Source organism: Dioscorea cayenensis, chromosome 4 (assembly GCF_009730915.1).
Source record: "Dioscorea cayenensis subsp. rotundata cultivar TDr96_F1 chromosome 4, TDr96_F1_v2_PseudoChromosome.rev07_lg8_w22 25.fasta, whole genome shotgun sequence".
In the NCBI taxonomy this organism is placed as follows: Eukaryota; Viridiplantae; Streptophyta; class Magnoliopsida; order Dioscoreales; family Dioscoreaceae; genus Dioscorea; species Dioscorea cayenensis.
This window is the reverse complement of record NC_052474.1, coordinates 20,964,724-20,980,135: the sequence shown is the minus strand read 5'-3', so window position 1 is coordinate 20,980,135 and position 15,412 is coordinate 20,964,724. Positions and strand designations below refer to the sequence as shown.

The 15,412-nt window shown below is 33.7% G+C and overlaps 4 protein-coding genes across 4 annotated transcripts; 1 reads left to right on the top strand and 3 right to left on the bottom strand.

The window, feature by feature from the left end:
* Positions 1-1,218: 1,218 nt before the first annotated feature.
* On the bottom strand, positions 1,219-2,512 carry LOC120258327 (LOB domain-containing protein 6). The gene is made up of 2 exons (XM_039265701.1): positions 1,544-2,512; positions 1,219-1,398 (listed from the first exon to the last, which is right to left on the bottom strand). Exon 1 carries the CDS (start codon positions 2,310-2,312, stop codon positions 1,554-1,556), a length of 759 nt encoding a protein of 252 aa, XP_039121635.1. The 5' UTR covers positions 2,313-2,512; the 3' UTR covers positions 1,219-1,398; positions 1,544-1,553.
* Positions 2,513-4,800: 2,288 nt separating this feature from the next.
* Positions 4,801-6,763, bottom strand: LOC120258013 (rhodanese-like domain-containing protein 4A, chloroplastic). The gene is made up of 4 exons (XM_039265349.1): positions 6,098-6,763; positions 5,714-5,816; positions 5,218-5,448; positions 4,801-5,118 (listed from the first exon to the last, which is right to left on the bottom strand). The coding sequence occupies exons 1-4, from the start codon at positions 6,676-6,678 to the stop codon at positions 5,065-5,067; spliced, it is 969 nt and encodes a 322-aa protein (XP_039121283.1). The 5' UTR covers positions 6,679-6,763; the 3' UTR covers positions 4,801-5,064.
* A 459-nt stretch (positions 6,764-7,222) lies between these two features.
* On the bottom strand, positions 7,223-9,334 carry LOC120258769 (integrator complex subunit 6 homolog). The gene is made up of 5 exons (XM_039266204.1): positions 9,143-9,334; positions 8,825-8,897; positions 8,601-8,721; positions 7,593-8,468; positions 7,223-7,363 (listed from the first exon to the last, which is right to left on the bottom strand). Exons 1-5 carry the CDS (start codon positions 9,300-9,302, stop codon positions 7,223-7,225), a joined length of 1,371 nt encoding a protein of 456 aa, XP_039122138.1. The 5' UTR covers positions 9,303-9,334.
* Positions 9,335-10,513: 1,179 nt separating this feature from the next.
* LOC120257938 (protein ABHD11-like) lies at positions 10,514-15,143 on the top strand. Its single transcript, XM_039265245.1, has 13 exons — positions 10,514-10,874; positions 11,401-11,544; positions 11,645-11,671; positions 11,934-12,024; positions 12,847-12,890; positions 13,062-13,160; positions 13,336-13,393; positions 13,493-13,545; positions 13,775-13,876; positions 14,073-14,138; positions 14,341-14,462; positions 14,541-14,712; positions 14,905-15,143. The coding sequence occupies exons 1-13, from the start codon at positions 10,758-10,760 to the stop codon at positions 14,974-14,976; spliced, it is 1,167 nt and encodes a 388-aa protein (XP_039121179.1). The 5' UTR covers positions 10,514-10,757; the 3' UTR covers positions 14,977-15,143.
* The last annotated feature ends 269 nt before the right edge of the window (positions 15,144-15,412 follow it).

Below are 15,412 nucleotides of genomic sequence, written 5' to 3'. Positions count from 1 at the left end.
TGAAATTAAAGGCCAAGCATAGAGCTAGAAATGTGTGCACATGAGAGCAAACTCCAAGAAGAGCTGAATCATCAATGTATGGTCAACAATTAGGTTCCTTTGTGCACCCCACTCCATCAACCCTCATAGTCTTGCCCTTGTCCCATAAATGCCTTCATTCATTCCCCCTTCGCCATAACTCCCTTCTCTCCCTCTCTCTTATTCTATTCCTCTCATTTCATATCATATCAAAGACTTTGCCTTCTCTTTGCTTTGTGGATGTCTGTGCTGATTGCTCTTTCATTCCTCTCTCTCTCTCTGTGTGTGTATTTATATATATATAAAATATATTACTGGGTAGTGTTGTTGTGTTTCTTTTGAATATATATATATATATATATATTTATGAAAACTTAGAGGGTTATGGGTGTCGGGTATATAGGCAACCCTATCAACAGTCTACATCACCATCACTGTTCTCTCATAGTCTGTTTTGCTAGACACTTTTGGCTTCATCCCTTAAACAAATCCACCACCGTACCTTGTCCATCTGATTGGACCTTTCATCTTCTTGTGTGCCTTTCTTTGACTTCCTCCTCATCAGTTCCTCTTCTCCGTAATCAAATCTTTAACCATTTTCAAAATAGTATATATATTAGTATTAGTAGTAGAAGAGACGTGAGCATTGGACATGCATTTATTTATATATTGATGTATATATAAATATATATATATAGAGAGAGAGAGAGAGAGAGAGAGGAAGGAGGACCATCATTGAGGCAGAGAGTATATCAGAAAAGAAATAAATTTATAGGAGTGGTGGGTTCTTTGTATGTCCCTGCAAAACAGCATATTTCTGGTAGCCTTTATGACTCCTTTTCATTCACCTTGTCATCTTCCAGTTTTTGTCAATCTTATTAACCTCTAGAGTTTATATATATATATATAATATCTTGCATAACACTAAACTTATGAAACTGACAAACACCTGCATAGCTTCATAGACTTTGGTGGTGGTGGTGGTGGTGGTGGTGGTAGTGTTTCAATGTGACTTTAGTTATACTCTTTATAATTTGACCACTTCATTTGACCTTCTTTGATTGCTTGAATCTCTTATTTCAAAAGTTAGACAAACCATTTCAAGAAACTAAATGCTTTTCATGTCAGAAGAAAATCACGACACTTAACAACAACAAGAAGCAGTAGCAGAATTAATTACTACATGATAAATTCAGCAAGTCAAATACAACATTGGATTGAAATTCAAGAGAAAGCAAGAAAACAAACTTAACAAACTAAACATTCATTAAAAGAAAAAGAAGTTGAAGAAGAAGAAGAAGAAGAGATAAAAAAGTAACACTACACTCTTGAGTTCCCTGATCATCTTCATCTATCTATTTTTAACTCTCAATTCTTATCCTGCATAACAAGTGCAATTCCATTATTCTATGCACCACCATATCAAGATCAAGTTCAAGATCAAGATCAGGAGATCAAAATCAATCCATATATATATATATAAGAACAAGAACAAAAAAGAAAACTTATATAAATAAATAAATACCTGATCATGATCATGAGCACAAAGGTTTCTCAGAAGGGCCAATACCGGGACGATCATCAGCAGCAGCAGCAGCAGCAGCGTTGGGTCTTGCAAACTGGCCACCGCCGGCGAAAGGAACGAAACTAGCAGCAGAAGCATTCATGGCGGCAGCGACTAAACTATCATCATAAGTATCATAAGAGTTTCTCATCATCATCAAATGCGGTTGTGGTGGTTCTCTAGCATGAGACGTCGGAAAGAAGTGGCCAATGCCGGAGCCCATGGCCGTCGGTTGAGCATTGATGTTGATAAGATTAGTGGTGGGAGGATTGGAAGAGGAGAAAGATGGAGGGCCGAACGTGGACTGGTACTTGGAAAGCTCGGATTTTGCACATGAAATCTCGATCTGGAGTTGCCGAAGTTGGTGCTGAAGGACGGAGATGACGCCGACGCAGCCGTAGACGGGGTCACGGAGGCGCATATCGGCTTCGTAGGCGAGGGAATTGACGGCGTCTTCACGTTGGTAAGGGTGGAGTTCGTTGAGGAGTTTAGTGACGTTGCTGGCGCCGAAGACGCGGTGAACGTGGATGAACTTTTGAGGGTTGTCCGGCGGGAAATACGGCGCGAATACGCAGTCCGGTTGGCATTTTCGCCGGAGAAATTTGCATGCGGCGCATGGAGAAGAAGATGAAGATGAGGATGATGAAGAGGTGGTGGTTGTTGTGGTGGTGGCCAAAGAGGAAGCGATGGAGATGGTTGATCCCATTGGAGATGATGATGATGCAGCCATTGGAAGAAGAAAGATTGGATCTTGGATTGAGAAATGGTGAGAAAAGATGAAAAAAAAGGGAGTTTTGATTTTGGAAACACACTCAAAGATGGTGAAGAGACAAGGTTGGAGAAGGAGAAAAAAATGTGAGCTTTTTGAGTTCTTATAAACTAAGTTGTATTTATTTATTTATTTGTTTATTTATTTATTTTGTTGATTTTGATTGGGATTTTGATGTTGAATGAGAATCAGAGCTAGAAAGGAAAGAAATGTAATTTAATAAAAATTTGGGAGAGAGAAACACTGATCTCTGATGAGATGAGATCATCTAGTGATTTGACTCATTCTTTTCTTTCTCCCTCTCTCTCTCTCTTTTAAAGAGAGAGAGGAAGTAAATGAAGGCACACAAGCATGGAGCATAAAGAATGCAATGTTTTGCTATAAATGCAAATAATATAAATGTAATGAATATTTATATATATTTATTATGAGTGCAGGGGGTATCATAAAATGCATATGCACATATATACTTGGGTTTGAAATATCAATCACTTGGAATTAAATGCTTTAATGCTTTGATGGTTACTACTCACATTGCAATTGGGGAGCCTTTTCCCTTCCCCACCCACCTACACATTCACAATCACACATTTGTCATTGTCAATTTACTTTTTACTTATTTATTTATTTATTTATAACTGTTTTACCCCTTCATTCTTTTTTTTTTTATATACCATGATTAATCGAATATCACATAATTTAATTATTTTATAAAATTTTATAAAAGATTAGTTATCTCATTAAAAGTACTTATAATTTATATCTTCACATTTATTTTTCATATTTATTTTTTAAAAAAATTAATATAATATTAAGAATAATTTTAGAAAAAAAATAATAAATACTTCTATATTAGAAAATAACAAATAAAAAAACATGGATTTGTGACATATAAAAAACCGAAGAGAGTATTTTAATTTTTTTTTAATATAATGTGTAATTTATTTGTAAAAATAAGGAAAAAAATATTGGGGAAAAATAAATGAGGTAGTATATGAATGTGACATGTGGAACCATCAAGTTCACACTCAAACCAGACCAGATGAAGGTGGCAAGGAATATGTTCAGGTTTTTGTGAATCTTATTTACTTCCATGTTGGGGACCAATGTATGTTTATTTGATTTATACCCTTTTTTTTTTTACTGTCAATTTTTTTAATGTGATATTTAATTAATATGTAAAAATAAGGAAAAAAATATTGAGTAAAAATAAAATGAGGTGGTAAATGAATGCAACCTGTGGAACCATTGAAAATGGCAAGAAATATGGTCATGTATTTGTGAGTCTTATTTACTATCATATTGGGGACTAATTTATATTTATTAATGTTAAAATATATTATAAAATTTTATAAATAATTAGCAATGACCTTTTGATCTATTAACACTGGATCCTTTATTTAGACTATTTGTGTTTTACTGAAAAAGCTGATTCCAATCTCGTAAGATAAAAATATAGATGTATTAAAATTTCAGAGATTAAGTTAATATTTGTGCTCATCCCTAATTGAACTTGTTCATATTTCATGCCTTTATAATTTGTAATTTTTTCTTTTGAGGGGTTCATGTGAAGCAGTGTCCTTGATGTCTAGTTCTCTTGTAATGCATTTTTCACTTTTTAATATTTGTTTAAAAATAAGGATTGTGTGAAGATTCTAAAAATATAAAAATAAAACATAAAAATAAATAGTGGATTTATTTATTTTTTTAAATCATAGAAATTAGTAGTTAATAATAAGAGATTCTTTCTAAATTAAATATTAATGGACTATATTTCATGATGGAAATTAGATAAATTCATGGAAATATTTCTTTCCATTGTGTTTTGCTAGACAATGAGAAAGTGATTGTTGAAATAATAGCAAAAGAATATCATATATATATATATATATTAAGATCATGTAGATTATTTTTTTTTTTTAAGTGGATCTCATTTAAAATTTAATCATATCTTACTAATTTAGACATATTTAACCAAATTTGCTAAGTTCCAATGAACAATATTTAGAAAACATTATTTCATTTTTGATAAGAATATTGCCAAAGCAATCAGCTTAAACAACAAACTTTTGACCCAAAAACAAAACCTCCAACAAGACTTATCCTAAAATAAGCCTTTTCTTATATATTATTTTTAATGTTTTAATAACAATTCAAGGGTAGGAGTGTCATTTTACACTATTATTCATTAAATAATTGAAGAGTCTTTTTACCTCTCACCAACGGAAAATAGTTGTAAAATTAAGTACCTTTTTAAAAAAATTATTTCTTAATGTAAAACCTCTTTGTAATGCATATAATTAAATATCATATATAAAAACATTAAAAACCATGATTTTTTTAATTAAAACCAATTGGGCATCTAATATATACAATATACGTTAAAATTTTTTAAAAAATGGCACACACATTGTAACCTAGTTAAAACTTCAAAAATAAAAAGAAAGGGTTACAAATAATTCCTAAGTCCCTTATTTTGATGCTATAATTTAACTCAAGGGTATATAGGTAACTATGTAAAACATCATATTACATAGAGACATACAACTTACCAAGGATTGGAGTAAAACTAAGACATGAATGCTCTTCTGAATTCACAACAAAAATTTCAACAAATCTACACAAAAGAAGAAAAAGATAATCAGTGATGATTAAATGTAGAATGTCGAAAAACGACATCATGAGGTCACTCTCATCGGCTTCTATCTAGCTTTCAAGTCTGAGGCTTTGACGGAGTTGGAGAAGAAGGCGGCTTCAAGTCGGAATACTGAATCCACAAAGAAACTTCTGTGAATTTTGAGTTTGAGTACATTTAATTATGTCGATAACACTAAAAGAGAAAGGCGAAGACGGAGAGCAATCATACATTCGGGTACGGCGACAATGGCCTTTGTTGAACAGATGTTTCTTGTGGAGGAACTTCATTCATGGTACTAACATATCCATTTTCAGTATTGTTGCTCAGTGCTTGATCATTGTCACTGGCTTTCTCGTCTTTCACTAGACTATTAAGATTGGATTGGCTCAACTTCTTGCTCTTCTTCTTCTTTCTCGGATAAACACGCACAGACGGTGGAAGGAGGTCCTCTTGAATCTCCTACGACAAACAAATGTTCTAGGAACAATGACCATCATGTTTCATTATTCGAAAGACAAAGTTATATAGTTTGAACCACAATAAATCTAGTACACTACTCATGTGAATAATCTTAGCAATTTGAACCAAGAGTGCAAACAATCGGCTGCCCACCCACACGGCCTGACCGCAATAAGCATGCAATACCTCAAAACAGAGCAAATATATATATATATATATATAATCTAACAAAACTACAAATTTCTGACAAGCTCAAAGGACTAACCTCCCATCCATCCTTGCCCCGGAGGCCACCTTCAATTGCATATGCTTCTTTAAAGCCATTCTTGAATAGTAATTCGGCTACCTTAAGAGAATTACCATCAAAGCTACCTTCCACAACAGAGGAAATACTTAACAAGAGAACAGGATGATTGTAACATTAAAGCAACAATATTTCTAAATATATTCCTAGTCAAAAGAGACATGTTTATTCACAGTTCGAATCTCAGCTCATACTAACATTCATTCATTCAGTGAGATATTTCTTTCCTAATGCATGCATTATATAAATCAATAAATCTTCAAAGCTATAATACAAACTTAGACAAATCACAAACTAAATATAAAAACAAAGAAAACAATTATAAGATCAGAAGTAATTGCTCACTTGTCAAGAACACAGAGAACAGTGTTCCCAGGATCTTCGAATATCTTTAATACTTCTTTGACAAACAAATCCTCATTCTCTTCATCAAACTCCATCCAAACTGTATTCTTACTGAAAATACTCAAATTTGGGGAATCCATAAACATAAAGCTCTTCTTTTTTCTGATATCCAGCAACTGAGAATTCGGCAAGTCTCGGAATTTTCGATATGCATCAATGGCCATAATGGGCTTGCATTTCCTCAGGACATACTCTTGAAACAAAGGTATAGCAACAAGCCAAATGAAAGTAACTCCAGCAACAAAGAATGGATACCTATTGAAGAAATCATCAATGGAGATGAGAATGGACTCTATGTTGATCTTCCCACTGGATTCATCCACTTCAGCTGCAAATGAAGGAAGAGGGGTGGAAAGGAAAGGAAAGATGAAGGTTTTGAGAGAGATATGGGAACTTGAAGGATCTGTGAGACGGCCAGAGATTGGATTAACGAAAGGGAAGGACTTTCTGGGATTTGGGAGCTTGGGAGGAGGAGAAATGTTTAGGATTCCAAGAAATTGAGGGTTTTGGAGAGAATTCATGAGAGATTTGGAGAAATTTTGGGCTAGGGTTTTGAGGTTGGTCGAAAATTTTGGGATTAAAATGGTTGAGGTTTTGGATAAGAGCTATTCTTTCTTTCTTTTTTTTTTTCCTCCTTTTTCTATTTTTTAAATTTAAAACAAATAATTTATTTATTTATTTAGTTATTATTGCAACCACTATACCTTCTCAAAGAATTCCATAAAATTGGATTTGAAATTAATTATCCACTCAAAAGATAAAAATACTCTTTAAATGTTAACCATTGGATAGCCCAATGGTATAACACCAAAGTATAAGGAGAGGTCATGGGTTCAAATCCCTCTCCGGACAGTATTGTTTACCGTACTATTTATTTATATACTGTTCATCTGGGATTCTTATATTATTCTCATAGTACATCCGGGTTCTAGTACTGTTTGGTACTGTTTATATTCATATAAAAAAGGGCACTTGTCGTCTATTATTAAAAAAAAAAAACTCTTTAAACACAATAATAATAATAATAATTTTAATTTTAATCTAATAAAAAGGATGGTTTTGCATTCAACTCATCACAAATTTATTCCTCTTATCATCAACTTTTTTCTTTAACAATTGAGTCCTGTTTTCAACATTGAATCTATGCTTTGTTGTTCTAGCCTCAACCAAATTGCAGCTCCTCATTCCTTGACTTCTCTTCTCATCCTGAAAAACAAGAAGCAAATAAATAAATTGGGAAAACTTGATTCACCCTAAATATTTAAGCTAAATCAAGATATATACATGCTAGTGTCACAATAGCTAAGTGGTTAAAATATTTGACGTAGGAGATTGAGGTTTTACTCCCTTCCAATGCATGGTTAATGTTTAATAATAAAAATATGTATAGGTGGTTTGTCCATATTGTCAAATATATATATATATATATACATACCAAATTTTCGAAAGTTTTATCAAGTGAAGCCTCCGCTTTGATCCTCCCAAATTTGACATCATCTTGAGCCTTGATCATTGTTTTCTTCTCACCATTTAAATCTGTGATCCTTCTTGCATTCAACATCCTATCAACCATTTTACTCCCAACTACCATTGAGCCATTATTGTTCTTTTCTTGAATACTTATTTTCCAAAATTCCATATTATTTTCATTAGACTCACTCTTGATTCCTCTTATCATTTTTGGTGAGCATGATAATCTTCTATTCATGTTTTGTTTCACCTTTGTTTTTCCTGCAAGTGTTGTAGTATGCCAAGACTCAGTAGGAACTTCTTTGATGTTCATTGGGGTGGAAGGAATAGATGGGGAATTTATGGATTTACCCCTATCAACCATTTTACTTTCAACTACCGCCAAGACATTATTATTCTTTTCAGAAACACTCATTTTCCGAACTTTCACATTGGCTTCGTCATATTCATTTGTGATTCCTCTTATCATTTTCGGTGAGCATGATAACCTTCTATTCATGCTTTGTTTCACTTTTATTTTTTCTGGAAGTGTTGTAGCACACCGAGACTTAGTAGTAGGAACTTCTTTGATGTTCATTGGGGTGGAAGGAATAGAAGAGGAATTTATGGATTTATTAGTTCTTGATTGGTTGATATTATGAGTAGAAGATGTTGAATTCATCGGCATCGGCATCGGCATCGGCATCGGTATCGGTATCGTCATTGTCATCGTCATCTTCTTTCCATTAGCCATCGAGTTAGGCCTTAATCTTGGTGTCACTGAGCGGGAAGATGACACGGAACTAGAACTCGGTGATTTTGATCGCTGAGTTGGTTTTATTACTTCATTCTTGCTTGAAAACTGTATCATTTATATATAAATATATATAATCAAAACATTGTCACCTTCTACTCTTTAAAAAAAATAAAATAAAATTATAACAAACTAATTATTAGCTATGTAATTTTTTTTTAAAAAAAAATAAATAAATACCCTTGAAGGTTTGATGGGTTGAAGGATGGGGAGTTCCTTATGAACAACCATGTTTGCCAAGTTTTCATTAGCCTCCAACTCTAGTGATGGAAATAGAGGGGTTGCCGGTGGTGTTTTTAACCTATATGAAATAATTATTTACAAATTATTAGAAAAAAAATTAGAATAATGAATATATATATATAGAGAGAGAGAGAAACAATTATATAAAATAAATTAATTACCAATCATAATCATTTTTCTCTTCTGTGTCAGCTCCTTTTTTACTTGAAGGAATTTTGTATAAGTGAAGATTTCCTGCATTGAAATAATTGATTATTAAACAAATAATATTTATATTTTTAATTTTTTTTTTTATTTTAATAGCAGCAACAAACACATATACACTCAGAGACATATGCACAAGAGTAATAATAGTCCACTTGTGCGTTTTCACCTAGCTAACACGGGGATTGGATTTTTACAATATTGCTTTAATTTATTTATTTTTATATTTTAATAAATAAATAAATAATAATCAAAATAAATTAAATTAACCTCACCAGCTTGTGAAGGCTCAAACTCATCAGAAACAGGTTGAAGAAGACTCACAGTACGTTCTCGCTCCCTTTTGAACATCTCTTTGAACAATAGTAAATCTTCGTCTCGATCCCTCCGGCCACTCGCCGGGACTCCAGGGATCCTTGGCCGGCCGGAGCTCATCTTATCAAGCTCAAACAACACCCAAAATGATAATGCAGTGCTTTGGAGAGGTTGCATTGACATATGTATAAGTTGAACATATATATATATATATACAACATTATGAAATCCTATTTGGCCGGCAAGGATCAAAGCAACAAGAAATGGACAAAGATTCATTCAAGAGTCATACATTTGGCTATGTTTTATGATTTTGATTTAATAATGCGTTTTTTACTTGTCAACTAGCAATTTTTTTTTTTTATAATTGATATTACTTATATAATTTTTTTTAAAAAAATTGAATTTTATTAAACAATAAGGAATAAGCTCACAATTTACATGTAATAAATATTTGTAAAATAGAAGGGAGACTTTAAGTTATGAGGTTAATCTTGAAAAAATGACAAGTGAAACCCTCTCAATATATACATAAATATTATAGTTTATTTATCATCTATGTACCAGGAAAAATTATCGAAGGCTTTTGATCCGGTACCATTGGCTTTATTACAAAAAACTTGGTTTGTAAAATGCTCATTATACAGATTCAAAATGTGTTGAACATAGCAGTGCTAAGGATATCTGGTTTGTGGTATAAGTTTGTAATTCAATTCCAAAGTCAGACAAATGAAGACCCATGCACAGTCAAATATTACTCATGTGCGCACGCCCCTAATTGTACATTTCACATTTAAAAAAAAAAGAACAATTGTTTGTACCAATAAATCTCTTCAGTAACTCACCTCACACCAGTTAAGAAGTTGCGATTTAACTTATGAAAATATATGTATTTATTATTGAATAATACTCTCTCTAATTCTTTTTACTTGTCCCCTACTCATTTTAGGTTTTTTTTTTACTTGTTCATTTAGAAATTTGTAAAACATTAAATATTATTTTTTTTAAATTTAGCCCTCATTTTTAATATATTTCTATAACTTCCAATAAACTATATTCAACTACATATTTTTTTTAGCATATTTTAAATAAGCTTAATTTTGAAAAATTAATAAAATTTTTATTAATTTTATATTGTTAACTAATTTTAACCAACTTTTCACAAGTAATTAAGCATGAAATTTAGATAAATAAAATAAAAGAAGGTGACATTAATAAATATTAATAATTAGAGAAATTTGGTTAGCTTTTGCAAGAAAAAGGCATTTTTGGAGGTGGTCCATGATTGCAATTCAAGTGTTTGACAAAATGCCGCTGAGAGCGCGCCGTGCATCTACGACCACGCGTATACATACATCCGCAGGAGACCACGCACCGCGCCGCACCCCAAAGAGGTCCACGAAATCGCCGAGGCGTTCGCAGCTGCGGCGCCACATTAGCGCTATTGAGCGCCCACCCGATCTTCCTCGCTTTCTCCGCCTCAAGATTTACATCACCACAACTCGATGAAATCTTGTTTTTTTCTGCCATTTGTTGCTTGAAAGCCCTGATTCCTTTGTGGCTTCTTGGATCTTCATGGCTGGGGCCTCGCATCTAGCTGCGACGCGCCAGTGGCCGGGCTTTGTCGCTGATGGTCCAAGATGTGTGCGCCTGGATCGGAGGCCTGTGATTAGGGCTCTCAGACGTCGTGAGGTGAGATCCGGATTTGTTTTGATTCCAAAGCTGCGATCTTTTTCCTTCTTTTGTCTGTAATTTTTCAGCATTTGTGGTTTCTTCGGTTCTTGTTCTGTTCTTCTCTCAAAATGTCCGAATTTGACTGATTTTTGTCGTAATGATCTGATTTTTCCTTGCACCTTTTGATATTCTATGGAGGAATTTTCATAGTATGCTGGAAATTTGGGAATGTTTCAAATGTTGTAATGATCTTCTTGGGTTTTAAAGTATAATTAGGTTGTCGATTTGCCATGAATTTAGAATTGGCTGAAGTGACTTGCATTTTGGTATATATTGGTTTAGCATTGGCTGTGACATGCGAGGGTTTTCCATCCACATTAATTCAAATGCAGTTAGCTTCCTCCCTACTTGCATTTGCTTACAGCTTTGGAGTTTTGTTGTTGTGAAGTTGGTTCAATATTTTGTGTATCTTATTATTGATTTCAATAGTTATTGTAAGGGCCTCATATAATGCTTACATGATGATTCTTTTTGTTCTTTTTAGGATGGGGCATACCATCTTGGTCGGTTATCTTTGAGTAATCCGAGGAGATCATCTTCATCTGTGCTAAGATTTTGTACTCGTATGACTCTGGTACATGATAGAGTTGGTGTTGAGGAAGATGTTGCCCGAGTTAGTGGTGTGCTGGTAATTATGACTTTGACATTGTTGAGTTTAAGATTCATGGCTTTTAATTTCAAGGCCATGGACTTTGATATAATCTGATACCTTTCTCAATCTTTTGCAGGCTTATGACCTTATTCAAGGAAGTCTTGTAAGTTATGCCATTTTCATTTTGTGCAATTGAACTTTTACCACTTCACTGCCAAGTCTTTTTGCATATGATTTTTGATTAATTAGATATGGTTTTTGTGACCTCAACCTTCACTTGAAGGTAGTGTGGATTGGTGTGAGCACTTGAACCCCAGACCTTGATTTGAGGACAATTTTATGAAATAAAATTGCATTGTTGTGTTGTCATTGATCAAAATGGATATATGGTTTTGTTATTTATATGTATCATTGCAATGTGGCAGGTTAGATGGAATTCTTTTATGGATAAATCGGTCCCTGATCCACCAACTGCAGTTCTCCTGCATGGAATTCTAGGTGGCAGGAAGAATTGGGGTAACAATGCTTTTTGCTCCCCTTTTCTTCATACTATTGTCAACGGGTTTTGATGCTCTTAGCTGTCTTTTCATTATCTTATTTCTTAATTCTGTACATATTAAATTGATGGTATATTGATGGCTTGTAGTGTCTCCGGTCTTTCATGAAAGTCATTTTGAGGCAATATTGACAGGTGGCCACTCATGATGCACCTGTACTCTTTGAGATGTCTCTTGCTAATAACTTCTTATCATCTCACCTCTTAGTTTTTGCAACCACAATATCAAGTGCCTGCAAGAAAAATGAAAAGCGTATGAAGTAGTCTTCATTTACATGCCTATTATGAATCCAAGCTTAACTCGATTACCTTTCCTAATATGACTAGAAAAATATTATATTGCACAAGTGTGATTAGAAAAATATTATATGGTTCTTATTTTCATCTTATTGTAGCCATCATGTTGGTAATTCTGTTTCTCTGTGTGTTTTGTCTTTCTTGGCTCTGTATCTCTTCCGCTTAGCATTCGATTTAAATGTTGGACTCTCAATAATGCTCTTATCATTGCTATGTGAATGATTTTGATGAACTTCTATATTGCGGTTTGATAAAGAAGGTTGTTTGTGCTATATATGATGTGTTTCGAGCTGGCTTGCCTCTGTACTATTAGCCCATTTTGATCTTCAAATAATGTTTGAAGAAGTTATTTCCAATGTTTTTTCCAGGGGATATGAAACATCAACTATGAACATCATTGTGCACAGAAATGTGATTTCTTTTACTTTTACTTTTCTTGCTACTACATTCTAATTCTGATTGTTAGTAATTTAATGTCTTTTCAGGATCTTTTGCAAAGCGGTTGGCCCAAGAATTTCCAATGTGGCAGGTTCTACTTCTTAGTACTTCATAATCTCATTATTCTCTTGTGCTTGTGTCTGTGCTAAGCTGGATGGTACTCTATATGGAAACAAAGTCACAGATATTTAGCCAATATTTTTAATGTCCTTGTCTATCACTTTGGTTTATCATGCTCACAAACTATGTTCTGATCATGCAGTTTCTGTTAGTTGATTTGCGTTGTCATGGTGATTCTGCAAAAATAAAGAAGCGTGGTCCACATACTGTTGCTTCAGCAGCTCGTGATGTGCTAAAGCTTGTATGTTTTTTCTACCTACTTTGTGGCACCCTTTTCTCATTTTTGATAATACACATATATATTCTACTTGAGATCATAGAAAACATCTTCTCTCTAGCTGATTTATTTTTTTAATGTGCTCCTTTATATCTTGAATTATTGGTGTTTGAACATTGAATTCTTTTTGGTGGCACAGGTTGCTCAACTTAGAGTAACACCTCGAGTTTTAGTTGGCCACAGTTTTGGTGGCAAAGGTAGTTTCTAGATGAATCACTAGCCTGATTATCCAATATTTTTGATCTTCTGTGACGTAATGCTCTTGTTTTCTAACTGTTATCTTGTGCATTTTTAAGTGGCCTTGAGCATGGTGGACCAAGCAGCAAAGCCTCTTGCACGACCTGTTAGGGTAAGAATAAAATTGTTATTATATGAGCATCAGTTAAACAAACAGAAACTCTTCCTTAGCTGGCAACCTATTGTATTTTACCAATTCTGCAATGTGCCTAGATTCTGTCACAATAGTAAAGGGTGCCTGTTTCAAATCTCCTTCTTGAAGGAAGTTATTATTGTCGTTTTTATTCCCATGATAAATACATGGAATTTATAATCTTTACTGTTGTTGTTTCTTCCTGAAGGTATGGGTTCTTGATTCCACCCCAGGAAAAGTCCATGCTGGTGGAGATGGTGAAGATCACCCTGCTGAATTGATTGATTTCTTGAGTCGAATGCCAGAGCAGGCATGTTTCCTTGTTGATTTATTTTCCAGAGTGTCAATTCTTATTTAAAACTGAACTGTGTGAATGATGTCTGGAATGTGAGATACTTCCTTTATATAAGAGCAATAATGGAAGGGCATATGATCAACCATCATTCAGGCTTATCAAATTTAAAATCTTGTTACAGTTATTATCTGATATTCATTTTCTGTGACAGGTTTCTTCAAAGAAGGAAGTTGTGCAAGCTCTTGAGCAAGCTGGATTCTCTACTGATGTAGCTAAGGTACATTGATAGCCTTTAACAATACAAATGTATGATTTAATGTCATTTGCTTTTTGGATATGCATCAAATTGAAGATTAATCTTTACTAAATCAAGGTTTTCTATCCTCATTAATTGTAATTTTCAGAAATTAGCTGAACACCATAAGCATTTACTTTGATTCCTATATTACAATCTGACACATTTTATAACTTTCTTGAAGTGGGTGGTGACAAATTTGCGTCCAGTTAGCTCTCAAGCTTCACCGACAACAGAATTTTCTTGGATATTTGATCTCGAAGGTATCTCTGAGATGTTCAAGTCTTACGAAGAAACAAATCTATGGTAATCATCATTAAGCATTACTTTTGTTTAGATTTATATCATATACATAGATTCAGTTGCACCTTTCAAAATACGCAGGAAAATTGTGGATGACGTGCCTCGCGGTGTTCATGTGAATTTCTTGAAAGCAGAGAGAAGCTTACACAGATGGGCTCTCGAAGATATCCAGCGTATTCATTCTGCAGAGGAGTTGGCTGCTGATGAGGGAGCCGGGGTAGAAATGCACGTACTCGAAGATGCAGGACACTGGGTATGTTACTCGGATTACTCATATTTGCTCATTATCGTATTGTTCCTTAGATAAACATACTCAAATCACTGGTCGATGACCGGCTTCTTACTGAGACATTCGATTGATTTCTTTTGATCTGCCACATTGTGTGATCGTGGCAAACCGATAAGGTTTATGTTTAATAGCTATGTTTAAACTGGCCGATTTCAGGTTCAAGCCGACAACCCGGACGGACTGTTCAGAATTCTCTCATCGTCTTTTCAGGGATTTCGAATGCAGTAAGAAGACGATATAGCAAGTGAAATATATATATATATATATATATATTGGTGTGAAGTCTTGTTCCGCAGAGAGAATCTGAGAAGAGATGCATGAGTTGTATCATTCTTTGTATGTTTTGTATAATTTAATTAATTTTTTTAAGAAAGGTTAAAGTATGCAATTACTTTTTTTTTTTGGGAAAATGCAGGGAATATTCACGCATTTGTTTATTAAAAAAATGTGAAAAGTATATTTAGAAAGAATCATCAATAGATTAAAATATATGAGAATAAAATACAAAAAGAGGACGGAAGAAGAATTGTTACTATTATTGTTGTTATTGTTATTACTCCGTCCGTTCTTTTTTATCTATCGTGAGTAATCAAATTTTATATACCAAAAAAGTTAGTTATTTCACATAATTTAATAAAAAATTAGTTATTTTTTTAAAATTACT

Coding starts and splice junctions, on each gene's coding strand:
- LOC120258327 (XM_039265701.1), bottom strand. CDS start 2,312: ATGGCTGCATCATCATCATCTCCAATGGGATCAACCATCTCCATCGCT.
- LOC120258013 (XM_039265349.1), bottom strand. CDS start 6,678: ATGAATTCTCTCCAAAACCCTCAATTTCTTGGAATCCTAAACATTTCT. Junction 5,817..6,097: donor GTTCTCTGTGTTCTTGACAA/GTGAGCAATTAC, acceptor TGTGGAAGGTAG/CTTTGATGGTAATTCTCTTA. Junction 5,449..5,713: donor GGGGCAAGGATGGATGGGAG/GTTAGTCCTTTG, acceptor TGTTTGTCGTAG/GAGATTCAAGAGGACCTCCT.
- LOC120258769 (XM_039266204.1), bottom strand. CDS start 9,302: ATGAGCTCCGGCCGGCCAAGGATCCCTGGAGTCCCGGCGAGTGGCCGG. Junction 8,898..9,142: donor GTTTGAGCCTTCACAAGCTG/GTGAGGTTAATT, acceptor ATTTCAATGCAG/GAAATCTTCACTTATACAAA. Junction 8,722..8,824: donor GAGAAAAATGATTATGATTG/GTAATTAATTTA, acceptor TATTTCATATAG/GTTAAAAACACCACCGGCAA.
- LOC120257938 (XM_039265245.1), top strand. CDS start 10,758: ATGGCTGGGGCCTCGCATCTAGCTGCGACGCGCCAGTGGCCGGGCTTT. Junction 13,546..13,774: donor CTCTTGCACGACCTGTTAGG/GTAAGAATAAAA, acceptor TTCTTCCTGAAG/GTATGGGTTCTTGATTCCAC. Junction 14,139..14,340: donor TCTCTACTGATGTAGCTAAG/GTACATTGATAG, acceptor ACTTTCTTGAAG/TGGGTGGTGACAAATTTGCG.